This window comes from Globicephala melas, chromosome 6 (genome assembly GCF_963455315.2).
Source record: "Globicephala melas chromosome 6, mGloMel1.2, whole genome shotgun sequence".
In the NCBI taxonomy this organism is placed as follows: domain Eukaryota; kingdom Metazoa; phylum Chordata; class Mammalia; order Artiodactyla; family Delphinidae; genus Globicephala; species Globicephala melas.
The window spans coordinates 53754175-53780952 of NC_083319.1; the positions used below are offsets into that span (position 1 = coordinate 53754175).

Below are 26778 nucleotides of genomic sequence, written 5' to 3' on the forward strand. Positions count from 1 at the left end.
GCATGGGATAGAAAAGCTCCTGTGTGCTTAAGTCAGTGTTAATTTGGGTTTTGTGTTAGTTACACGGACATGAACTAACTGATAGATGTTGGGTGTCTTGTTCAGCCCAAGGGGCCTCTTAAGCGTGTGAGTCATAACAGAACCATGTAGTTTGAGAACTCAGATCAATTTCTACCCTTTTGCTTTCAGCTGAGTTACTTGTGGGCTCCAAGGGAGCACATGGTAGTAGAGGACCTGTGTGGATGGGTGAAGAGTCCTCTTCTGTCTATGCTTTTCCCCTTATACAAATGAGTCATTTCTCCAGTGAGGCATTTTTTTCCATCCATAAGCAATCTTCAGGGCTGTGAGTCTCCGGTGCAATTATGGTCATTAGAGAGATGTTAAATAACAGCATATGAATACAAAAATTAAATTTTGATTTGCCTCCTCTGGGCAGATATAGCAACAGTATTTAGTTGTATGATTACATAACTATGGTTATGGTTAGGTTATATAATTATATATTTATATGATTATATTTGGTGGCTTTGCTTTTAGTAGAATCAATAATAACGTTAGACCCTTACCTATCACAATGAGTGTCCCATTTATTTTCTCATATCTATTCCGTAACACTGAGTGAGGTGTTAATATTATTTCTACTTTACAGATATGAAAACTGAAATTCAGTATGATTAATTCTATCAAGGTTACTCCTGTTCCGCTGTACCAACTGGTCGCTAAAGGAATGCTTGACTGAACTGAGATTTTTTAATGGCAAACGTCATTTAACAGTATACAACAAAGAGCGTCTGAAGTTAGAGCTTTCAATACATAAAAATGACCGACAAATTATATTCTTCATTCTGCTGATTTGGAAGTTATAAAAACAATACCAGTAAACTGGCTATTGGTCAAAACAATGTGAGGGGCCTTGTTGAAAAAAATTATGCATCTATAAAATAATTCTGACAAAGCAACATTTTAACAATTTAAATATGAAGGAAGTGGGATTATTTGGATTGCATTTTCCACCAAATATGTGAGTATAAAAACTGTCTCAGGTGTCAACCAAATTTCAAATGTTTCATCTTCTCAAATGTGAAATTCAGCTAATTAGCCCATCCTTGGCTTTGAGAGCAATTAGTGACCTGAGAATATCTAGTGGTGCGATCTCCAGGCAGCTCTACAGCGCTCTGAAGACAGCAGATGAGTAGATGGGATTGTTCCTCCAGGGTGAGGGCGGATAAAACGCCTATGTCACAAAGATGTAGCCAAGGCATCCTGAATTTTCTTTTCTCCAGGTCCCTTTTGAGAACACCCAGTCTAAAAAAGCTGCCTATGAAAGAACCACATTTCTAAAAGTTCATCCAAGCAGTATTATGAATAGGTGGAAGTATGTGTAACAACCACAAACAGATCTAAAGAAGTGTCAGCTTGGGCAGAACTCCATTACGGAGTGGCTATAATTAGGAGCTTATAGAATAAACACACGGACGCAGCAGGGCTCTAATAAGAAACTAGGTCTGAATCAAACACATTTACTCTATTCTTAAAACCCACAGACTCTTAGCATCTGCCTCTTGATACGCGTTCTTCCTCCTTCCCCACACCACTTCCCTTCTTACAGGGATGGTTCAGTAACACTGGACGTTTCAGAACTTCTTCCACATCTGAAGCCCTCTGGCTTCAGAGGAATATCCATCCACAGAGCATCTTCCTTCCAAGACGATCCCAAACCACACATTGTCCCAGTTAAGCTTTCCACAGAAAATTTCATCCCCAGGCTGTTAGTGCCTTCACTGACTTGTTATCTCCCAGAAATGTTTCAGCAAACATTTGCTGAACATTTGCAAAGATCTGACTAAAAAGGGACCTGGTGAAGTATTTCTAGAAGACCCTTCATCTCTTTCTGCCAGTTATCAGTGACCTTAGTCCTCCTGCTAAGAAGTCCTAACTTAAAGGTGAAGGATGCTTTTCCCTCTTTGCATTTCCTTCTCTCGATTTCTTTTTGTGTGTGTGTGTGTGTGTGGGGGGTCATGGTGGCTGTGTCGGGTCTTAGTTGCGGCACGCTGGATCTTCCTTGAGGGACGTGAGATTTTTCATTGAGGCGCCGGCTCTTCGTTGGGGCGCGTGGGCTTCTAATTGTGGCATGTGGATTTTCTCTCTCTAGTTGTGTCACGTGGGCTCCAGGGCATGTGGGCTCTGTTGTTTTTGTGGCACGCAGCCTCTCTAGTTGAGGCACGCGAGCTCAGTAGTTGCAGCACGCAGGCTTAGTTGCCCCACAGCATGCGGCATCTTAGTTCCCCAACCAGGGATCAAACCCGCATCCCCTGCATTGGAAGGCAGATTCTTTATCACTGGACCGCCAGGGAAGTCCCCCTTCTCTTGATTTGTTTTACTCTATAACTTCACAAAGACACCATGACAAAATAAGAAATATATTTGATCCCTGCCTCTGGTGCCCCGACACAGAGCTCCTAAATCCCCTGAAATTTCCTGGGTGATAGAAGCATCTTTTGTTCTAATGAGCTGACTCTTGTTGGGCTCCTGGATAACTTCAGGATGGAGGATGGTCACCAGAGAGATCAAGCCATGATTAGAAGTTTGGAGTGTTTAGTCCCATCCCCCATCGTCCAAGGATGGGAGAGGGGCTGGAGATTGGGTTAATAATAATCAATCGTGATCGTTCCTACATGATGAAGCCTCCACAAAAATCCCTCATCTAGGGAGTTCAGAGAGCTTCCAGGTTGGTGAATGCATGCACGTGCCAGCAGCACACCCCAACTCCATGGAGACAGAAACTGTACTTGGGACCCTTCTAGACTTCATCCTATGTACTTCTTTATCTGGCTGTTCATCTGTACCCTTTATAATATCCTTTATGATAAACTGATAAATGTACGTAGATGTTCCCTTAAGTTTTGTGAGCTGTTCTAGCAAAGTACTGAAACTGAGTGGGTTTGTAGGAAACCCTGACTTAGTAGCCAAGATGGACAGAAGTATGGGTACCCTGGGGACCCATCACTTGCAACTGGTGTCTGAAGTGAGGGCAGTCTTGTGAAGCTGAGCCCTTAAACCTGTGGAATCTGACACTAACTCCAAGTAATTAGTGTCAGAATTGAATTAAATTATATGACACCCAGTTGGAATCCAGAGAGTTGGAAAATTGGTTGGTATGGGGGGAGAAACCCCACACATTTGGTGTCATAAGAGCTGTGAGTAGAGAAACAGTTTTCCTTTAACACATATGCACAGTGATGATGCCTAGTCTTCTATCTTAACATGTGGGGAGATACTCAGATAATTTCTCAGTATTAATAGAGTTGACCTCATGTGTCCCCCTTGTTTCACAGGGTTTGTTTATAAAACAGACTCAGGCTCTCATTTGAGTCTTGAGTTCAGTTTGAGATAATGCAATTTAGAATATACAAATATTGGCACTGAGCTCCAAGAGAGTAATTAAAGGGTAGGTCGTCAGAAACTCGAGTGATTGTAACCATTTAGCCTGAAGACAGAAACCTTGGGGTTTATAGGTTTATAAAATGTGATGGAAGAAGTGAAAGCATAGAAGGGACCTCCAAGATCACAATCATAGTTCAATGACCTCATCGTACAAGAGAGGAAACTGAGATGCAGAAAAGTGATGACTTGTGAATTTCAAGAAACCAAGGAGCAACCCAGTCAAGGCTAGAAGCTGAACTCACTGTCCCCCATCAGGAGGAAGATCCGAGTTGCTAGATCAGTCAGGATCCAGACTGTGCCTCACAGATTTGCTGAATGACACTTGCACATCGTTTCCTTGTCCTGGCTTTGCGCAGATAATTCAACCACCTTCTCCATCACTAGCTGCTATGCAGACCAGCTGAGGAATTCTCCTGCTGATTTATTAGTCTCTAGTGGGCTGTGTTCCATATAATTTTCAAGCAAAGGACAGGAAAGATTCCTACTAGCTAGGAAGTTGTGTGAAACACAGAGGTTAAAACAACATCTACCCTGAATAATACATTTAAAAAGTCACCCAAAGCATGTTATTCAACCTGGCACCCAGATTTAAAGATTGCCAGATGGCCCAGCCTGGCCTCTGAGGAAGAAATGTCACATTGCTCTTACCTTCTTTTTCCTGACTTGCACTGATAATACCACAAAGGAGTAGAGTAGAAAACCACAGAACTGCAGCACTCAATTATGCTAATAAATAAAGGTAAGCCACTCAGGCTGAATGCTCTCTCTATACCTGGATACAAAACACAGCATTTGTATATGTAATACCAAATTCCCTAAGCATTTCTAAGAAAGCCAGAAACCTCAGGAAGAGATCAAGAAAGGGGAGGGGTTTCAAATACTTCCCAGGGCAAGCCTTTTGGGACCCAACTATGCGAATGGCATGATAAAGTGTAATCTACCAAATATACTATCTCACAAAGCCAGATGGACTTTTAATTCCAGCCCCAGTATCACTCTGAATTGTCCCTACGTTTGGTTTAACCAATCAGTTCAAAGATTAGGTATCAGGCACAAAGTGCTCTGCTCTGTTGTACTACATGACGGCAGAGCATTACAAATACGACCAAGCAGAGGCCCTGGCCACTACAGGTTAGTGAAGGAGACAGACATACACACGGCCAAAAATAACAGCTAAGGCTGATGCAGGGATTACTTATGTTTTGCACTATCTCAAGTGCCTAATATATTCATTTGTTTAATCACAATATCTCTACAAAGTAGGCTATATTTTTAATTCTATTTTGCTAATGTGGAAAAGGAAACTAGGTAATTTGCCAAGGGTCACTGTGACAGGTTGATTGTCTCTCCCCCCCTTAATTAATATGGCTGAAGTCCTAATCACCAGTACCTCTGAATGTGACCTTACGTGGAAATACAGTTGTTGCAGATGTAATTAAGTCAGGTTGAAGTCATTGGAGTGGGGTGGGCCCCTAATCCAACATGACTGGTCTCCTTATCAAACAAGGGAAATTTGGACGCCAGCATGCACGCAGAGAGAACACCACGTGAAGATGTAGGCAGAGATCGGGTTGCTACAGCAGAAGCCAAGGAACGCCAAAGATTCCAGCACACCACCAGATGCTAGGAGAAAGGCATGGAACGCATTCACCCTCGTAACTGTCGTAAGGAACCAGCCCAGCCGACACCTTGATCTCAGTCTCCTAGCCTCCGGAACTGAGACAATAAATCCATGTTTAAGCTACCCAGTGGTACTTTGTTGCAGCAGCCTTAGCAAGCCAATAGAGTCACCAAGCCAATAAAACATGAACAGAAACCCAAGCAGTCTGGTGCCGGAGTCTGCATTCATAACCTTTTCACTAAACTGCTTACACTATTTAAAGCATTGAGCTAAACACCATACACTTCCTTACATATAAGGCAGAAAGAGAGCCACATAAGGGACATATAAGCCAAGTCAGTTCAAAGAAAGATGTTGAGTAACTTAATACAAAACATTCATTCCATAAAGCACTTGTTGAGAACTTACAACTGTAGAGACTCAAAAAGTGTAAGGTGTGTCTCTATTTTCATGGAACTTAATAATCTAGTTGGATCTCTGAACAGCTAAATGAAAATGTACTGAATTAGGGAGGCCTGACATCACAAGTTTATAAAATCCAGAAGGTCACGCAGGAGCTATGAGGTTAACACTGGGGTAGGAGGAGATTCTGAGCAGAGAAAACAACGAGTATAACGTCACAAAATCACAAACTGGAGATGGCAAGGCAAGGAAGAGAAGGCCCAGATGTCGAATAAACCATGTAAGGCTGGATTAGTGCCACTAACGTCTAGAAAGCAGCCCTGGGCTAGAGCCTGCCGCCTCTGCTGCTAGCCCAGGCCACCCTCTTGTCACCACACTGATTTCTTGCTCCTCATTCATGTCCACTCTGGCTGCCTGACTCCTCAGATCTAATCCTCAGCTTCTATGACCATCTCACACCTGCCAGGCTTTCCACCCCCTGCTTCAAGGGCTTCTTGGCTTTGTCTCCAGCTTTTTTGGGGGTAAACCATTTAGTTCTTTTCTCTGGTTCCACACACCTGGCCACTAGGGAGCTGGGACAGCCAAGTCTGCCTGGGTCAGGCAGTTAAGGGAGGGGAAGGGGCCAGGCCACTTGTCAGGATAAGGGGAGGGAGGTGAGTTGTTATGGGCTAATTGTGTACCTCCCCCGCCCCCCAAGTTCACATGTTAAGAGTCCTAACCCCCTAGCACCTCAGATGTGCTGTATTTGGAGAGAGGGGCCTTAAGGAGGTAATTAAGTTAAAATGAGGTCATTAGGGTGGGCCCTAATCCACACACAAACACAGACCCTAGTCCTGACAGAGACACACACAGAGAAAAGTCCATGGGAAGACACAGGGACAAGACAGCTGTCTACAAGTTAAGGAAAGAGGCCCCAGAAGAAACCGACCCCGCTGACACCTCGATCTTGGACCTCCAGCCTCCAGAACTGTGAGACAATGAATTGCTGTTGTTGAAACCACTCAGTCTGTGGTACTTTGTTATGGCAGCCCAAGGAAACTAATATACAGGTGATATAGGAAAAGGAAAAGGACATATTTGTCAGTGAATCCTCTCTGTCTCTGGGGCAGCTCTGGTTCCTGGAAGAGAGTCAAGATCAAGAGACTGGGCCTTTCTGCATGCCAGCTGTGGGACAAAGCCCCCAGCCAATTAAGGCTCTGGGAAGCGGGAGGCTCAAGAGAGATGGCTCTTATCACCGTCCCCTCCTCTTACTATAAAGACTGAATCAGACTCACCTTTAGGACTGTTGTCACAATAAGGTTAAGTGTGATTCCAAACACCTTGCCCATCTCCCCAACACACACATTCGTTTTCTCAGAAGCTGTCATTTATCCCAGTTAGAGTTCAAGGCCTAAAATGCAAAGGGATTAAGAGGGTGAAATTCAGTAACACAAGAGTAACCCAGCTGATCAACCAACAAGGGAAAGTGAGTTATTTCTTCTTCCCTGTTTTGGCTGGAAAAGCAGGAGGCATTGGGTTCTGGAAACAGGAGGAGTGTTCACAACAGAGACGAATGCAGTGTGTGCGTACGTGTGTGTGCATGTGTGTGTGTTTGGGAAGACGGCTATAGAGATGGCGCCTGGAGACACAGCAGTAAGATTTTTAAACATCCTGCCTAGCATTGGCCTTATCCACCTTCAACAGGGTCGTTGTGCAAGCATTTCTGTTTGCACTCACACCCACTCGCTGCTGAGCTTCCAAGGATTTATGAAGATTTCCTTTGTGACTTCATTATAAAGGTGCTTCCTTCCCAAGGGATCCATTCATCAAGGTACCATGGTAGTGTGCTTCCTGCCTTTGGCCTTGCCACGAAAGCCCTTTCAAACAAACTGTGCACGGCTGCAACGCAGAGCGTGCTGCCTCAAGCACACGAATTAAATTAAACATCATTCAGTAAGTATGAGAAATAGGCTGTCAAGGCATCAGGAGGAAAGTGAAATATTCAATTTGTCCTGATCCTTCCTTGACATAATCTGCATATTTGGAGCTACTGGGATCTGCTCAGAGTGAAACATTTCTCCAGGAGAGGGGCTGTGTCTTATTCTTCCAGAATATCCCCTAGCACCAAGCCAGGGTCATAGTAGCACTCAGCAAATGCACACTATTCACAGTGTCACCATAAAGCTGTTGTCTGGCAGGTGCAACCTCATTCCAAAGTAACAAGCAGCCATTTCCAGGTTTAATACTAAACGGTGTTTGCCACTGACTGCGATTTGCTAGTAACCTCTTGCCCGTTTACTGCAACTTTACTTTCACCTAAGTAAGCGTGTGGAACAACGCTGGCCTGCCCAAAGCATTAATGTACCCTTGTAAATAATGGGGCTTTGTGTTCAACTTGGAATAAGAACAGCCAGTAGCATTTGGACGATGCTTCACGGCTTGCGAAAGGCTTTCACATGCTTTATCTTATTTAGAGCCAGGCGGGTATGTGTTTGAGCCTTGCGTTGATTTCACCTGAGCAGGACCTGCTCTTCCTGGGAATTTCTGGGCAATTCTTCCTCCCCTATTCTAATCCTGCAATGCTGGTGAGGCTGCCAATTACAGCCAGCTTCCCCCCCACCGCCCAAGCCACAGCAGTGGGCCTGGGACCCAGGCCAGGCAATCGCAGCACTCCCATTCCCCGGACAACAATGATCAGAAGGATAGGTAGCTAGACTAATCAAAATCCTTTCCCGAGATTTTTTCAATGTAGACCTGGGGGAGAAGGTTACTTGTTTTCTGAGTCATGCATCTGAAAGGATGTTATTCAGGGGCTGCTGCTGGTCCTCCCCGCCACATGTAGATGGACTGTCTATGGTAGGAGCATAAATCCAACATAGAGAGAAGGAAGCAGAGGTAAAGTGGGGGAGGAGAGAGAGAGGGAGAGGAAGCGGGGGGGAGAGAGGGAGACAAAGAGAGAGAGAGAGAACGAACCTCATTTGGATGGCTAACCACTTCCCCTCTGGACTCCCTGGTTATGTGAGGCAATAAATTCTTTTTTCTCTTAAGCCAATGTGAGTTATACTTCTGTGATTTGCAACCTAAAGCCTGACTAACAGATTTTACAAAATTAGACTTATCTTTGAAGTTGAAGAAACCAAACTGTTTTCCTATTGTTCACAAATATTCTCTTCCCCTTCCTGTGACCCATTCCCGTCAGGCTTGGTCATGCGAGTTGCTTTAGTCAATAAAATAAGCCATAGCCATGGACATGGGAGCAAAAAAATAAACCTTTTGTTGTTGTTAGGCCCCAGAAGTTGGAGTTTTTTGTTACTGTAACAGAACCTTGAAGAAAAAGCCTTGCCTATTCTGACAGATACACCTACATTAAATGCTACAGCCCATATATCAACCTAGGCTGTTTGATTCCAAATTCTACAGTCCTTATTTACACTATGCCAGGCTGCTTGTGGTAAATCTAAGCTAAGTTTTCCAAAGTATCGCTGAAAAATAAAAACCACAACACAACACAACAAAACAAACCACAGTCTCATGGAAAACCGTAGGTAGTGCCAGAATGACTGATATAAACAATAACCAAGCTAATAACAAGAACAGCTAACATTAACGTCCACTAAAAGGGAGCCTTAATGAGAGCAGAGACCTAGGATATCGTACTCACTATTCTATCCTCAAAAGTTAGCACAGTGCCTGGCACGCTGTGACGCTCAATAAATATCTGTTCGACGTTAAACGGAAGAGTTCCGTTTGCAGACTCTATGCTGAATGGTTTACACACTCTCATTGTATTCATTTACTCGACAGAAATGTACTGTGCACCTCCTACGTGCCAAGCACAGTTGTAACCACTGTGGACAATGGAGACAACACAGACCAGGTCTCTGCTCTCACACCCCTCTATTCTACAGTGCGGTTGCTATGTCAGCATTACTGACGTCTGGAGCCAGATAATTCTTTGTTGGGGCTTCTGTCTGGAGCATTTGAGGTGCTTAGCAGCGTCCCTGCCCTCTACCCCTTTCTCCCAATAAGACAACCCAAAACGTCTCTAGACACTGATAAACGTCCCCAGGGAGGCAAGATCAGCCCAGACTAAGAGACACTGGGCTAGTGGTAGGAGACAGACAAGCGGGCTATTGATTTGAAATATCTTAGGGTATAAAAGTGCCATTAGTGAACATAAAGCGGGTAAAGGAATACCGAACGGTCCAAAGGAAGGTGCTTCTTCACTGAGTGATCAGGGAAGACCTCGGTTCTACGTTAACGTTTGAGGAGAACTGTGGAATGAGTGCCAGCCCTGTGGTCGCTTGGGGGAAGGATTTTCCTGTAAGATGGAACAGTGAGAGCAAAGACCAGGACGAATAGGAAGTGTGCCTGTTCCTTCAGAGAAGAGCAATAAAGGCAGAAAGGCTGGGGCAGAGTGAGTGAGGGGAAGTGTGGTAGGAAACGTGGTCGGGGACGGGGGCAGGGGGGAGGCCGGTGGGAAGGACTCTGGACTCAACTCAGGCTAGTCTGGGAAGCCTCTGGAAGGTTTGAGCAGAGGAGTGCCAGGTTCTGACATATCCTTTTAAAGAATTACTCAGGCCGCAATGTGCAAAACAGAACAAAAGGGAAATGGAGAGCAGCAAGAAGACTAGTTAGGAGTCTAATCTGCTCTTCTGGGTAAGAGACGGCTTTGCCTGGAGGGGAGTGGGGAACAGTGGGTGGATTCAGGATATATTTTGAAGGAAGAGCTTGCGAGATCTGATGTGCTGCATACGGAGAAAGAGGGAAAGGAACAGATAATCAGATGTACTATTATTAATAACCTCATTGTACAAATGAGGAAACCAAAGTGCAGAGAGTTGAAGCAGCCTGTGCAAAACCATAGCTAAGGAGATGGTAGAGCCAGCCTTTCCCCCAGACAGACACTGATATCAGAGCCTACACACTTTTTTTTTTTTTGCTGTCTGCTTGGAGTTTATTTTCTACTTGGTGCAAGGCACAGGGTTATGGGCTGTCAGTAAGGCTCTCATGTGGCTTGGATAGTAAAGAATGGGGTCTTCTCAACTTCCTTTTTGGTGTTTTGCTGTTTTGATATTAAAGAACCCAACTGCTTCCATTGGCTGCAGTCTGCTTAGTCTGGGGCAGGGGAAGGAGGGGCGGGGCTCTGAGAAGCCTAGCGCCTCGGAAGGAAGCCTGGCAGCTGGCGGTGGCCCTTCAGGACGGGGGCCGGCCGCGGGTTTTGTCAGGCTGGCCGCCAGGCTGCTGCTTGCCCACGGCTTCCCGAGACAGGTCACAGGTGATCACTGCCGGTGGAGGCCTGGGCAGATTCTGAGTGCTGGCGAGACTCCAACACTGTGGCCACGAATGGGAGAGCGCACTTCCCGAAAAAGCAGCCAGCCCACCGGTGTCCAGGGTGGGCTTTGGGGAGACGGGGTGGAAGGGAAGGGCTTCCGCAGGAGCTGTGAACTGGAAGTGGAGCCTAGGCGGCGCCGGCAGTAGTCGTGGGTGGCCACGAGCGAGCTGCGGGAGGGGATGGCTGCCGCGCTCGTCCTCGTGGGTTGGTGGAAACCTCGGGGGCGACCCCTCGCGGGCCTCGGCGTTGGGGACGGGGGCGCTAGGCCACGGGGCCCATCTGCGCAGGAGACCGCGGGCGGCCGCTCCACGACCCAGAGGCACGGGGCCCAGAGCCTACACTCGTGATCTCTATTTTATATGCCAATCACAGGACTGGCAGCGGAGGTGGGGGAGGGGGTGAAAGCAAACTGAGGAGCTCCAGTAACCCATTTTCTTCCGACATAGCACCCTGTCACCCTCTTTCAGGGTCCAGGACATCCCAGACGTACCCCTATAGTCATCATACAGAAACAAGCACACAAGACAGTGGCAGACCTGACCCTTCTCATTACTAGCTCTTGTTAGATCCATGCAAAAATAATGGATATTTAATTCTTACAAGACGACAGCTTAAAAGATTCAAAATTACAAAGAAAACTTTTTGAAATATATATTTACACCCAATATCATTCACAACAAAGCTCACCTTAAGGTTATATATGGTGCTAGTAAAAAGCATCTGGATTTGTAAGACATTTTTAAACAGCTTATCATCTGAGATACGTAGACAAACTTTTACAATTCTTTTTTTTTTGAACAACTGTTTAAAGGAATACATTACTCAATCCAGTTCTGCAGAAAATTTCTCCAAGCTTTATATGCCATTTCTGAGGTTCCTTACATAATAACAAATGATCAAAGCCACACATCAAGGAGAAATACTGGTTCTTCCTGCTGTGGTAAAAACGACTGAAATAATACATAGAAACAATATAGCAAAAAAGTAAAATGCATTCATCTATTAGCAAATATTATTGACAACTCCGAGAAAACATTGTTGATGATTTTAAGAAACAATTCAGAAAAAATATGCTATGTGGAAGGTTTGCTACGTTTGTATTAAATACAGATGTTCCTAATGTAAGTTATGTTAAATTCTAGATTCTACAGATGTTCCTAACGTAAGTTATGTTAAATTCTAGATTCTGTTTCAAAAACAGGTACGAGAACAACTGTTTTTCTGAGAGCCCACTAAAGAAACCAGGTACTAAAGAAGATTCATGATCTTTAATAATATCAATGTATGGGAAAACTGTGTACATGTAACCACTGATGGAGCAGTTATTTTGGTGCCAATTTCTAAAAAATTCACATAAAGAGAATGTTTCAGAGATAGCTCCACATGTGAAATTCCTTCATGGCATCATATATCAGTAAGTTATTAAAGACAAAAAGTTTAAGTAAGAAGTCCACATGGGCTATGGGATGTCATCGATGTGAATAATTTTATGTTTTTTAAGAAAGCCTTTACGAGATAGTACACTGTTTATAGTACTTTGTAATAACATAGGGATGTCCTGGGAAATTTTTACAGCAATGAGCCTTTGCTGGCTATTTCATAGCAAGTATTTATAAGAGCTGCTCCACTTACAAATGAATCATGGAATTTTCTTGTTAAAGACAAGAGCTGTAATTTGCTGAAATTTTCTATGATGACATGTAGCTGTCAGAATTATTCTACCAGCAGGCACTTTTGAAAAAATAAACTTAATTTGCCCTTTCAAAGATGACTTTTAGTAATGAATGAGGGAGGAACAAGTTTTCAAGAGAAAGTCATGCTATGGAAAGAACATTTTGAAAATTGTTGTTTCGGGATATTTCATGGCTTCATGATTTCATTTCTGAAAACGATATAAAAAGTCTCAGATCGGAAAAATTTTTAAAACTTGGAAGTATGATTTTCTAATTTGCTTAAAAATCTTCCAAAAGAAGAATTTTAATAATTTTAAACCTAGTTCTTAAAAATGTAACACCTTCTGATTAGTTTGTAAGACTTTTTGATTGACTATCAGAGAAAAGAGATATGTATTTACTAAATTTTATTTGCGTTGCATAATGGTAGATGGGTTAAAAATTGAGTATTGTGATTTATTTAGTTCAAATTATTTTGCCCTTCTTCCATTTTAATTTACATGTATTTGTATGTTTTCCACCCAGCAGCAACACCCCTAAATATATTTAATACAGAACCAGACTAGGCTTCTCAGAGCCCCGCCCCTCCTTCCCCTCCCCCAGACTAAGCAGGCTGCAGCCAATGGAAGCAGTTGGGTTTTTTAAATTATCAAAACAGCAAAACACCAAAAAGGAAGTTGAGAAGACCCCACTCTACTATCCAAGCCACACGAGAGCCTTACTGACAGCCCATAACCCTGTGCCTTGCACCAAGTAGAAAATAAACTCCAAGCAGGCAGCAAAAAAAAAAAAAATAAAAGTGTGTAGGCTCTGATATCAGTGTCTGTCTGGGGGAAAGGCTGGCTCTACCATCTACTTAGCTATGGTCTTGCACAGGCTGCTTCAACTCTCTTCAACACAACTACCATTCGCGTTGCATAATGGTAGATGGGTTAAAAATTGAGTATTGTGATTTATTTAGCTCAAATTATTTTGCCCTTCTTCCATTTTAATTTACATGTATTTGTATGTTTTCCACCCAGCAGCAACAGCCCTAAATATATTTAATATAGAACCAGACTTTTAAATCACATTATCACCAAATATTAAATCAATATTTAAAATCACACAACTCTATAGGTTTTTGTGTGCTATTAGTGAAATACATATGTTTTAAAGTATCATTGATTTTCATCCTTGTCTCATCTTTTCCTCCCTTTTCGTGCATTTTATTCCCAGTTCTTATATTACTGCACGAACTAAGACTTCCAGTACAAAAGTGAACAGAACTTTACTTTTGTTTTTTAAAAAGCATGCTTACTGAATGCTTGTTGAACAATTTAAATACAATGAAACACACTCATTTTAAGTGTATATAGTTTAATATGTTTTAATAAATATGTGTACCCAAGTAACTACCACCACAATCAAGATACAGAAAATATCCAGCACCCCCGATTTCCTTCACGGTCAATCCTGACCCCTCCTTCACCCCACTCGCCACCACCTACCCTCAGGCAACCACTGCTGTGCTTTTCTCTATTAGATTAGTTCTGCCTACTTCAGTATTTCATATGAATAAATTAATATGCTCTTTTGTATCCGGCTTCTTTTACTCAGCATAGTATTTTTGAGATTCATCCATATTATTATGCATAAAAGGAGTTTATCAATTTGTATTACTTAATAGCATTCCATTGTTTGGATGTACTATTACAACCGGCTTGTCCTTTCATCTGCTGATGGACATTTGGGTTGCTTCTAGCTTTTCATATACAAATCTCTGTGGAAACATATTCCACAAAGAAATTCCTTACTTCATTTAGGTAACCACCAAGGAGTGGAACTGCTGGGTCACAGGGGGAGTGCATTTTTAACTTTAAGAGAAACTGTCCAATTATTCTCAAAAGTTCTTATGTCATTTTACATTATCACCAACGATGTATGCAGGTCCAACTGGCTTTGTCGTCAGTCTTTTAAACTTCAGCTATGTGCGGGTGTATAGTGGGATCTCATCATTTTAACTTTGGAGTATGTTTATAATGTACATAATATGTGAGTACAATAGTACATACATAGTTTTCAAAATAAACTTATCTATATATAAATATATGTTGATGGGATAGCTAAAAATGTACACCAATCAGGATACACAAGCAGAGCTTTGCACATACGTAACCACCGTAAGGACCAGGTCCCTGCCTGAAGTACTAGCCACTCCCACACACAGGAAGTTGCTTTTTTAAATACTACATTATGGTGGTTTTGAGGTTTAAAATGTTTTATTTTTTAAAAGAATCTCGGGAGGAGAGAGAACAATTTCCTGCTTTCAGTTCCAAGTTCGATACCTGTCAGCAGAGGCTGCCTGTTTGCTGGGGCCGAGGGGAGACTGTGCTGCATGTTTTTGCTCCAGTTTCACGTACCCTGTGGTGCTGGCTTTAGTTTCACCCGTGATTGAAGTTCATTTCCACAGAGGGTGACCCTAAAGAAAAACACGTTTCCCCTTCCAGCACTGCCCCAGGAGGTGGCTGGGCCCCAGCAGTTTCTTGGGCACTTTACTTGCCGTCCACACTAAAGTTTAGGGACACTCATCTGTCATTTCATGGCTTGTTGGCAGAAAAGCAGCAGTGCAAATACCAAGAAGCCTCAGCGGTAAGTCCGTTTCAAGCAGGTCAGATGCCCAGTAATACTCGCAGTGTGACAGTTTAATCAGAGAATCGTGCGGTATTATTGCCTCTGCCTGAGAGGAGCAGACTTTTTTCTTTTCAAGAAAGCTCTTTTCAGATGGCTATTAGGTTGCTGAGTGAGGAGCTGCACAAAAGAAATGGCGGCTCCTTGTGGTCTTTCAGATCATTAAAAGGTAACCCAGGTGGCAAAACCAGTTATCATTTCCTCAGCTACAGTAGATGAAAAGAGCAAGATTGGACACCAATCTGAGGCTACACGATGGCCAAACCATCAGCCAGAGCGAAAGAGGATTCATCAATCCTGCGGAAAATGAGGACTCAAAGTGATTACTTAGCATCGTGTGCGGAACCCACCTGTTGATGTGACTGAATTTTTTCCTCTTCAGGCATTGCTCTGGTCTTCCAAGGGTCTCACACTGCTAAACACCGATACTGTTTTTTTTCCCTCTCTTGTGGGACTTCCTATAGGGTGAAACTCTTGAACTACCTGGAACTGGCTGGGGAAAGTAAAGTTGGGGTGGGGATGGGAGTGTGAAGCAAATTCACAGCTAGAGCTGAAGGGAGTTAGTTCTAAGACATCAAGACATTGTTAGCAACCACTAGTAATCAACCATCTGAATGCTTGTTAGTTTCACTCCCCAGGAGAGTTCAAATGACACCTTTCTTATTTGGACAAATTTAAGTTACAGTCTGTACCACCTTCCCTGCTCTGCTTGTCAAGAAAACGTGTAGCCTAAATCACAATTCCCCTAAAATGTGTAGCTGCCACCGCAGAAAAATGCTTCAGGTCAACAAACACTTTCTGCAAAGACGCTGCTTCTCTCTTCTCACGGCCAGAATCAAACTGGCCCTGAAATGGGGGCCAACAGCAGCTCTGCACTGTGGGGGCTGCTAGGAAGGAAGAGAGGGACAAGAAGGTGAGTGGCTGTGAGCTGAGACTCTTGTCTTAAGGAAAGTAGATTTCAGAAGCTGCAAAGTGAGCTAAGGAGCTGCGTGGGTTATGGTTTAGATATGAAGACGCGTCAATGTTGGAACTAAGGACAGTTTCCCACAGCAGAAGAAAGGCAACTGTAGATGTGGGCAAAACCCTTACTTATCTAGGCCCCCTCTGGAATTTGAAGGAATTGGACATCAGCTTCAGAAGGTTTACTTTTAGCCTCCAGACCCTTCTTTAAATAAAAGTTGATCCAGAAACCCAGTAAGTAAAACAGATAAAAGGGGTATTGCTCTCCTAACCATCAGGGAAATGCAGGTCAAAATCACCATGAGACATCACCTTAAATAGAATGGCTTTTTACAAGTAATAGCAAAAAAATAAGTTGGTGAGGATGTGGAAAAATTGGAACCCTCCTTATACATTGTTGGTGGGAATATAAAATGGTACAGCCACTATGGAAAACTGGAGTTCCCATAAAAAATTAGAAATAGAACTACCGTAGGATCTATGAATTTCAATTCTGAGTGTATATTCACAAGAAGTGAAATCAGGACCTTGAAGATATATCTGCACTTGTGTTCATTGCTGCGTTATTCACAATAGAAAATGTGGTATATGCATACAATGGAATATTATCCAGCCTTAAAAAAAGAAGGAAATCCTGCCATTTGCTACAACATAAATGAACCTAGAGGACATAATGCTAAGTGAAATAAGTCAATCACAGAAGGAAGAATACTGTATGATTCCCCTTACATGAAGTATGTAAAACAGCCCAACTCATTGAAGCAGAAAATAGAACAGCGTTGCTAGGGGAGGGAGAAATGGAGAATTGTTTTTCAATGGGTATAAAGTTTCTGTTATACAAGATAAGTAAGTTCTAGAGACCTACTGTACAACACAGCACCTATACTTAACAAGGCAGCACTGTGTACTTTAAAATATGTTAAGAGGATAGATCTCATGTAAAGTGTTATCAAAAAAAACAAAAACAGAAGAACACAAGGAAATTTTTGCAGGTGATGGATATGTTTAGTAACTTGGTTCTAGTGATGGTATCATGGATCATGCATACATCAAATTCTTCAAGATGTATACACTTCAAGTGTGTGTGCAATTTAAAAATATCAAGTATGCTTCAATCAAGCAAAAAAGGGGGGGGGGTTAAAGGAAACAAAACCACTGTCTCAAAAAGATATCTGGGGCTTCCCTGGTGGCGCAGTGGTTGAGAGTCCACCTGCCGATGCAGGGGACATGGGTTCGTGCCCCGGTCCGGGAAGATCCCACATGCCAGGGAGAGGCTGGGCCCGTGAGCCATGGCCGCTGAGCCTGCGCGTCCGGAGCCTGTGCTCTGCAACGGGAGAGGCCACAGCAGTGAGAGGCCCATGTACCGCAAAAAAAAAAAAAAAAAAAAAAAAAAAAAAAGATATCTGCATTTCCACGTTCACTGAAGCATTATCTACAATAGCCAAAAAACGAAACAAGCTAAGTGACCATCAATGGATGACTATATAACGAAGTTGTGATCTATCTATCTACCTATCTATCTATAAATAATGGAATATTATTCAGCCATAAGAAATGAGGAAATCCTACCGTTTGTGACAACAAGGATGGACCTTGAAGGCATTATGCCTCAGATAGAGAAAGACAAATACTGTATGATCTCACTTATATGTAGAATCTAAAAGAAAAACCCAAACAACAAGAACAACCCCACCAAACTCATAGAAAAAGAGATCAGATTTGTGGTTACTAGAGGTGGGGGGCTGGTGGAGGAATTGGAAGAAGGTGGTCAAAAGGTCAAACTTCCAGTTATAAGATAAATAAGTACTAAGGATGTAATATACAACATGATGACTACAATTAATACCGTGGTATGATATATAGGAAAGTTGTTGAGAGTAAATTGTTAGAGTTCTCATCACAAGGAGAAATCTTCCTTTTCTTTTTATTGTATCTATATTAGATGATGAATGTTAACTAACCTCCTGTGGTAATCATTTCACAATATATGTAAATCAGACCATCATGTTGTACACCTTATTCTTATACAGTGATGTATGTCAACTATTTCTCAATAAAACTGGAAAAAAAAGAAAACTGATGATAAAAATAAAAGCAAACTTTTTAAAAAGTGAAAGGAAGAAAAAAAACAGTCAAGTTGTTTTTAACCAAGTCTCAGTGGAGTGCAGAATACATTTGTTATTAAGCTTTTAGTCTTTCTGGCTATTTACTAAATTAGATGTAATAACGTTTATCCATCATTGTAAAAAGAGGGTGTTGCTCTCACTTTAGGAGGCTTGGGGCGGGTAGGCTCACTGCTGCTGTTCAAGCTCCTTTCCCTCTCTAATTCAGCCCCCGAAGGGTCTCCTTGATGCATCCTTCAAAAACACTGTGGGAAATACATTTTAGGGGCTGTTTCATCCCTGATGTTACAAAATTCCAGTGGTTCTCAACCACTACTGACAGTTTCTAATTATATATGTGTGGTTATTATGTCATGAGCTCCATGAGGACAGGAACCATATCTATCTTGTTAGCCATTACAGTGGCTAGCGTAAGACCTGATACACACTAGGTAATCAACTAAAACAAATTTTTTTTTAATGAATTAGGGTTATGTTAGACCAGGCGTCACCACTACTACCCACAGGCCGATCTGGCCCATGACCTCTTTTTTGCATGGCCTGCAAGCTAAGAATGGTTTTTAGATTTTTAAAAGATTAGGAAAAATAAAAAGAAGAATGATATAACTTGACACATGAAAATTAACTAAAATTACATTAAATAAAATTACATTACAGTATTCATCAATAGTTTTATTGAAACATTCAAAAAATAAAAAGGACTAATAAGGAAATTTCAAAATGCAATTTAAACACACACTCTTGAAAAACATGCTCTGCCTGGCCCCATGCTTCCCACTGTGCCTGGCATTCCTCTTCTATGATATCCGTTCAGTTGATCTGTACAGAGACATGGATGAAATGAGACACCATAATGATACTGCTAATAACCATGACGGTGATAACAATAGCTAGAGCATGTCAGGCACTGTACTAATGCTTATATTGATTTTCTCATTCAATTCTCATAATATCTTCACAAGGGACTATTATTACCTATAATTTTATAGCTGAAGAAAATGAAGTAGAGAAAGATCAGGTAATTTGGGATGGTAGGCAGAATGGCCTTTCAGAAGTGTCTACATCCTACTCCCTGAACACTTGGGAACATGTTACTTTACATGGCAAAAGGACTTTGTAAATGTGACTAAATTAAGGGTCTTGAGATGGAGAGATTATCGTGGATTATCCTAGCGGGCCAATATAATTGCAAGGATCTTTATATGACAGAAGCAGAAGGGTCAGAGTCAGAGAAGAAGTGATGATTCAGAAGTAAGAGTGATGCAGCCACCAGCCAAGTAATGTGGGCAGCCTCTAAAAGGCTGGAAAAGGCAGAGAATGGATTCTCCCTTAGAACCCCCAGAAAGGACACAGTTGTGTAACACCTTGATTTTACCCCATAAAACCCATTTCAGATTTCTGACTTCCAGAACTGTAAGGTAATAAATATGTACTGTTTTAAGCCACTGAGTTTGTGTTAATTTGTTACAGCAGCAATTAGGAAACTAATACACTTGTCAAGGTCACATGGCCATTAGGCCGTGGATCAAGGATAAAACCCCACACTGTGTGATTCCAGAACCTGCATCATCAATTCTAATCCTGGCAAAGGTGTTTAGTGCCTCCCCTACTGGAAAGAGAGTACTGAGTGAGATGAAGAGGCATCAATATTCTCTCCCAAGTCGCCTTCTTGCCTCATCCATCACCAATCCAGCTACAAGAAGGGTTATTTCCTAGGTGGGGTTTTGTGGCAAATGGGGTGGCATTCCACGTGGACTACTTTAAACTGCTCCTCTGTTAAGTGTGCTTCTAGTTGATTTTGCCAATGGAGGAAGGTTTCCTTCTTACATGGCAGACCTATCTGCCTGTTTAAGTGCTTCACAAAAGATTTCTCTTTTTTTTTTAAATTTATTTTTGGCTGTGATGGGTCTTCGTTGCTGCGTGCAGGCTTTCTCTAGTTGCGGTGAGCCAGGGCTACTCTTCGTTGCAGTGCATGGGCTTCTTATCGCGGTGGCTTCTCTTGTTGCAGAGCACGGGCTCTAGGAGCGCAGGCTTCAGTAGTTGTGGCACGCGGGCTCAGTAGTTGTGCCTCATGGGCTCTAGAGCACAGGCTCAGTAGTTGTGACACACAGGCTTAGTTGCTCTGAGGCATGTGGGATCTTCCCGGACCAAGAATCGAACCTGTGTCCGCTGCACTGGCAGGTGGATTCTTAACCACTGCGCCACCAGGGAAGTCCCCACAATAGATTTCTTCAGAAGAAAAAGATGTTTTTCCTCCTGGCTCCTGTATGAACTATCTACAGGGGTAAGTGCTCCAGCTTCTACACAAACACATTCGTCTCTTCACCTCCAAAGACACTAGTCACTGCTTACCTGGATGCTGAAGAAGGAGGTGGCACTGAAGGACTGGGTCTCATGAGCCATGTCCCATCCTCATGACCTAACTTCTCCAAGGTTCTTCCTCATCTGTAACGTGGAGATGATATTATCTGCTCCAAGCACCTCAAAAACTCTTCCTGAAGAACTATGAGTTTATAGATGTGGAAATGCAACCTAAATTCTAAAACTTCAACTATGCAAAATGTGTATTATTATTTCCTTAACACGTTAGCTATTGCCACCTTTTACCTTTATTGTCAGTTCAAAGACAAAGAAGTGTTGATGGGCTGGATGGAATTTTGTGACTCAGGCTTTTGGTGTCTGTGGGAGAATGACAATGGAGAAGTTAGCTATCGGAGACACTAAAGAAAATAGAGAAAAATACTAGCTCAAAGGATAAACTCACATTAGAAAACTTCAAAGTATACAGTCTTTCTAGTGTTCAAGATTAAAAATTAGAAGTACCTTTTCAACAAATGGCCTTCAAAGCATTTGTGAAGAGATTATCAACATATTTAAGGTGAGGAATCCCATAAAAATCCAAGGGTTTTTAAAAAATCTCATTGTTGGCTGTAAGAGGTGAAAAAGGAGAAGAGGAGCATTTCATTTCTCTTCATCCTTAAGGATTCAAGTCAAATTGCAACTCTTCTCTGATGGTTGCGTAACCAGCCCAGCTGATGGGAATTGTTCCTTGTGGTGATACTTCTCGTCTCTGCCATTCAGATGCACTTGGCATTCACTGTCCTATGGTAAGAATCTCGCTTGTGTGAAATCCAATTGGATGACAAACTACTTGAGGGGAGAAATCACATCTTATATGTACTCTGTGTCCTCACAGACCTTAGAATAGTACAAAGCACATCAGATCAGATGATGGACTGAGTTTGTAGAACAGTGTTGCCCACCCCTAAAGCACACGTAACAAATTTACCCTGTGGCCTTGCCTGTGCTTTCAGTATCATCCCACTTGCTCCACCAATTCAACCCTCTTCCTTGATTTACTATTAGATCTTTATTCTCCATCAGCTTCCTGTCTACAGATCAAAGCTAGGATCCTGCATCTTGATTTTGTAGTGCTTGCTGTGGCGTACCGTAGAGATCCTTCAGGACCAAGGCATCATTCTCCCAGCTGCTGAAAATGCCGGCAGATGATGCCTCTCAGCTGAATTTTGGTCTACGAACTTCCCTCGGCCCAAGAGAGCCACCTTACCCAAAGTCACACTCCTTCCTGAGGAAGTGTATACTTAAAAATGTGAAATATAAAGGGCCTTGCCTCAGGTGGTTCAACTCTGATGGGTTTCCCCAGCTCAAGAATTCCCTGTGGGATTGCCTGAGCCCTTTATTCCAACTACCTTTCAGCTTAACCCCTCTACCCAATTCTATCTTATTTCCTTCATAGGTCAGGTTCCTGAGAGCCTTCTGCAATCAACTTCCTGCATGCAAATCTGTGCATTAGAGTCTGTTTCCTAGGGAACCTGTTCTATGCCAGATCTTACACATAAATAAGGGAAAGATAAACAATGCCCAGAGCAAAAGGGATTGGGGAGGGCTGCCTCACCTAACATCAAACCAGTCTGACCTGGCCATGGCTGCCAATACCTGGCAGGGAACACAGCCACCAGCCTGGCCATCACATGCCAGAAAAGTGATGTATGGCCACCTGTGTCCTCTTCATCAGTGCTACCCACTAGAACTTTCTTTGATGAGGGACATATTCTGTATTTTCACTGTTCAATATGACAGCCACTAGCTACTTGTGTCTACTGAGCACTTGAAAGGCAGCTCGTGCGACTAAGAAATTTAATTTGGACGAAGTAAGAGAGTAGCATTGACATACATACACTACCAAATGTAAAACAGATAGCTAGTGGGAAGCAGCCGCATAGCACAGGGAGATCAGCTCGGTGCTTTGTGTCCACCTAGAGGGGTGGGATAGGGAGTGTGGGAGGGAGACACAAGAGGGAGGAGATATGGGAATATGTGTATACATATAGCTGATTCACTTTGTTGTACAGCAGAAAGTAACACAACATTGTAAAGCAATTATATTACAATAAAGATATTTTAAAAATTAGTTTATATTTACGTGTAAAGAGCCACACGTCTAGTGGCTACCATACTGGACAGAGCAGCCCTAGACTATGAATCCAGCAGGTCTAGAAAGGCAGCGTCACAACAGCTCCAATGCCACCTGCCTTTACTTCCACCACCCATGACGTAGAAATACTTGGTCTGACTCCTTAAAAGTCTTCCTAATGAAGCATATATAGGAACTGTGTGCTAGTAAAGTCTAATTGTTAAGTGGCCCAATAATTATTATGAACATTGTTAAATCTAAGAGCCAGAGAGCTTTGTTGTAAGTTTAAATTGACTACAACACATAAATCTATTCATGATTGCTTACCCTCATAGTCTTTTAATCTCCTGGCCCTTCAAGGAATTTATCATCTATATGGAGACACGTGACATGCATTCGTGCACAATTTTAAGTTAAGAAACAGCCTCCCCTTGACTATATATATATATATATTATATATATATAATATATATATAATATATATATATATATATGTATAGATTGGATTAATGTCTTTTTTCCCCATTTGGTCTATATGATCTGAGGGCTTCAGCTTTATGTTTCATAATAAGAAAAGAAAAAAAGAGCAAGAGATAGCTGCCCTTTAGAGGTGGGCAGGCTCATGGGTTGGGAACCCACGGGAGATCTTTAGTTCTGCCCTGTTACTTGAACAAGAATGAGCTCTTGTTACTAACCCAGAAATGTCAGATGTGGCCCAGGGTGAAAGCATATGGCTGTACCTGGGCAGGTTCATGACCATCCTGCAGAAAATGACTAAATGTGCATGCCCTGCAGACAAGGAGTCATTCGCATCATCTAGTCATCTGAGGTCAGCCCTTACAAAATCAGTTTGAGCCACCGAATGCGACTGAAACTGAATTCTATGCAAGCTGAAAACGTTGTTTGCTTAAAGCCCAGAAGCCTTTCATGAGAAGAATCCACGGACAGGAAATGGTAGTTAAATTTATACATTTTTCTTTCTTGTTACAATTTGATATGTTCTGAGCAATTTAATGAAGACTCCAGAGAAAAGAATTAAATGTCTGCTGGTTCAATTACCAACTAATGAAAAGGTGGGAAGTAGCACCATGTACTGTGTGCCGAGAGGCTACTGAGGCCTATTCTTGGAGTGAAAATCTTTCGTGTGCTGCTTACACTCTCCTTTGCCACCCACAAATTGTACAGACGAGTGTCAGCAGAAGAAGCAGAAACCAAGAGCTGGTGCAGATCATCCTCTGCAAGGGTGAAAGGCCTGGCCCACGGGGGGACATCTCATGACACCCATGGCAACAGCCAGGAGCGCGGCAGAAGCCATGGTTTCCATCAGGAGGGACCAGGCTGTCCTTAAAGCCATGCTTTGAGAAGATTCTAACCATCCCTGGCCCTGAATGCATTCTTTTTTTTTTTTTTTTTTTTTTTTGCGGTACACGGGCCTCTCACTGTTGTGGCCTCTCCCGCTGCGGAGCACAGGCTCCGGACGCACAGGCTCAGCGGCCATGGCTCACGGCCCCAGCCGCTGCGCGGCATGTGGGATCCTCCCGGACCGGAGCACGAACCCGTGTCCCCTGCATCGGCAGGCGGACTCTCAACAACTGTGCCACCAGGGAAGCCCTTCCTCTTTTCTTATTTAGAATTCCACATTTAAATCTTATTTAGAACTCCATAAAGAGAAAAAGTGAGGTACAAAACTGGGTGAAGACATTTTTCACATGTATAACTGAATAGAATTAATATCCAGAATATAGAAATCATTTCTACAAATGAATTAGTCAAAAGAAAAACTGTCAAAAAAATTGGAACAGGTATTTCACAGAAGAGAAAGTACAAATGGCCAAACACTGTGCAAAGATACTCAAAATCATTAGTGAGTAGAAAATACAAATTAAAACCACAATTATGTAATAAACACCAGATTGGCAAGAATTCCAAAGCCTGACAATATCAAGTGTTGCCAAAGTTGGAGAACAATGGCACTCTCGTTAACTGCTGCAGGGAGTAAAAATTGGAACAACCACTCTGGAAAACAATTTGGCATCACAGAACAGAGGTGAAGGTATACATGCCCTATTACCCAACAATTCTACTCTTGGGTATATACTGAGAAACTCCAGCACAGATGCAGTGGGGAGTGTGTATAAGAATATTCATAAAAATACTTTTATAATGGAAGCCATCCAAAGTCCGTCAACAGCTCAGTGCACTGCGCGTTTCATATAATAGAACACTATCCAGCACTTGAAGAGGAATAAACAAGGGCTGTATGCATCAACAAAATGACCCTCAGGAGCATCATGCTGGGTGAAAAAAGCAAATTACAGGATACATACATTACGATTCCATTTATGGAAAGTTCATAAAGGATATGTTTCTAGGGACAGAAACATATGCGGTAAAACTATAAAGAACAGTGAGAACGTGATTAACAAAATTTCAAGATAGTGGTTACCTCTATTTAGGGCAGAAAAGAGACACGATCAAGACAAGACACATGAACCTTTAATGGAAATGCTAATGGCCTATCTCTTAAAAGACAGAGTTGGGACTTCCCTGGCTGTCCAGTGGTTAAGACTCAACATTTCCACTGCAGGGGGCATGGGTTTGATCCCTGGTGAGGGAACTAAGATCCCGCAAGCCACGTGCCGTGGCCAAAAAAAAAGACGTAGTGGACACACATTCATTGTATTGTTATTCTTGACACATTTTACAAATGTACACATTTTTCAAATATTAAAATGTACACATTTTACAAATATTCTTTTGTGTGCACCTAATAGTTAATAAAAATGACTCTTAAGAATTGGTACGTAAGCAAATGACCAAAAATATTTTATCCAAGACTTGTTGGAAGAAGAGAGTGTAAGAACATGCCAGCCATCAGGCCCTGGCAGTCTTTCCTTCCGAACATGCCATACTGTCTACTGGTCTCTGGCCCCTTCTGGGTCATTCAATCCAAACCCAACCATCACTCAGAGCTAGCACTTGTCCCAGGTCGGAGGAAAGTTTCAGGATGCTCCTCAGAGCAGCAGCCAGGCTTCCCTCTCGATCTGCCATTCTGTCCCTCATTTACATGCAGGCCTCCTCCAGGTGTGGATGACAAGCACATGACCCTGTGCATGTGCGTGCACACACACATCCAGCTCTGCAGCTCGACTGGGTTGTTATTAGATCCAAATATTACTGAAAGCTATTATTACTTGACTCTTGACTTATTCTCCAATATGTGTACACATTTTATAAGGATAATGGAGTACCATATTTAAAACAAAGCATCTCCCTGTCCTCTAATCAGAACCTGAAATCTGAAAAAGAAGCACAGACATCTGCCCATGCTCCAACTACAATCATGTAGCAACAGTCCCTTAAACCAAAATTGAAATTTAAAGTGAGTGGTGCAGTTATTGTCAGTACAGCATGTAAGAAAAAAAATAAACCTAGCTCCAGGGATGTCTGACTCCTCACCTCAGTAGGTCATTAAAGATAAGACAGCATTCATCTCCCCCAGGCCCAAGAAAGTTCTGTTATAATTTTAGTATCGTGAAGAAATTTTTAAAATAATTGTTTTCATATCCATCACTACAGTGAAGGCGGGCTCTTTCAGGAGTAACATCCCAACAGGAAAAAAAAAATCAGACTGGTAAAACAAAAATTCTTCTAAAATGACCTACGTGAAAGGTCCATCACTTAGTCTCCTGAAGTTTACTGAAGACCTAGTTAGTAATTGCTGTAAAAATACAACCACTTACCTCAGCATATTGTGCTACTGAACTGGCCTCAACTGCATAGACTCTCCGAGCTCCGGCCTGTACAGCAAAAAATGACAGTATTCCTGATCCACAGCCAACATCCAGAACAACCTGGAAGGAAAGGAAAAGACAAAAAAGGGGTGAAAACACAAACCGGAGCTTAGCTGTTGGCATCATGCCAACTTTGAGCACTGTGATCAAAGTACTAGCTTTGATTTCTACAAGTGGTCTTACCTTGGCCAAGTTATGAATCTCTGTGAGACTTCTTTTTCTCCTATGTTAAATGGGGTTAATAATACCCACCTTTTAAGGTTTACTGTGGGGATTAGTATGAAGTGTATACAAAGCACTTAGTGTATAATTGGTGTTTTTCAAATGATTGTTATTATTACT

The 26778-nt window shown here is 42.4% G+C and overlaps 1 protein-coding gene across 1 annotated transcript in view; it reads right to left on the reverse strand.

The window, feature by feature from the left end:
- LOC115863918 (histone-arginine methyltransferase CARM1-like) overlaps positions 1 to 26778 on the reverse strand; it is a 268372-nt gene that overhangs the window by 59230 nt on the left and 182364 nt on the right. Inside the window, exon 5 of the mRNA XM_030877185.2 lies at positions 26386 to 26496. Coding sequence (XP_030733045.2) covers positions 26386 to 26496 — 111 coding nt within the window. The remainder of the gene's footprint in view (positions 1 to 26385; positions 26497 to 26778) is intronic.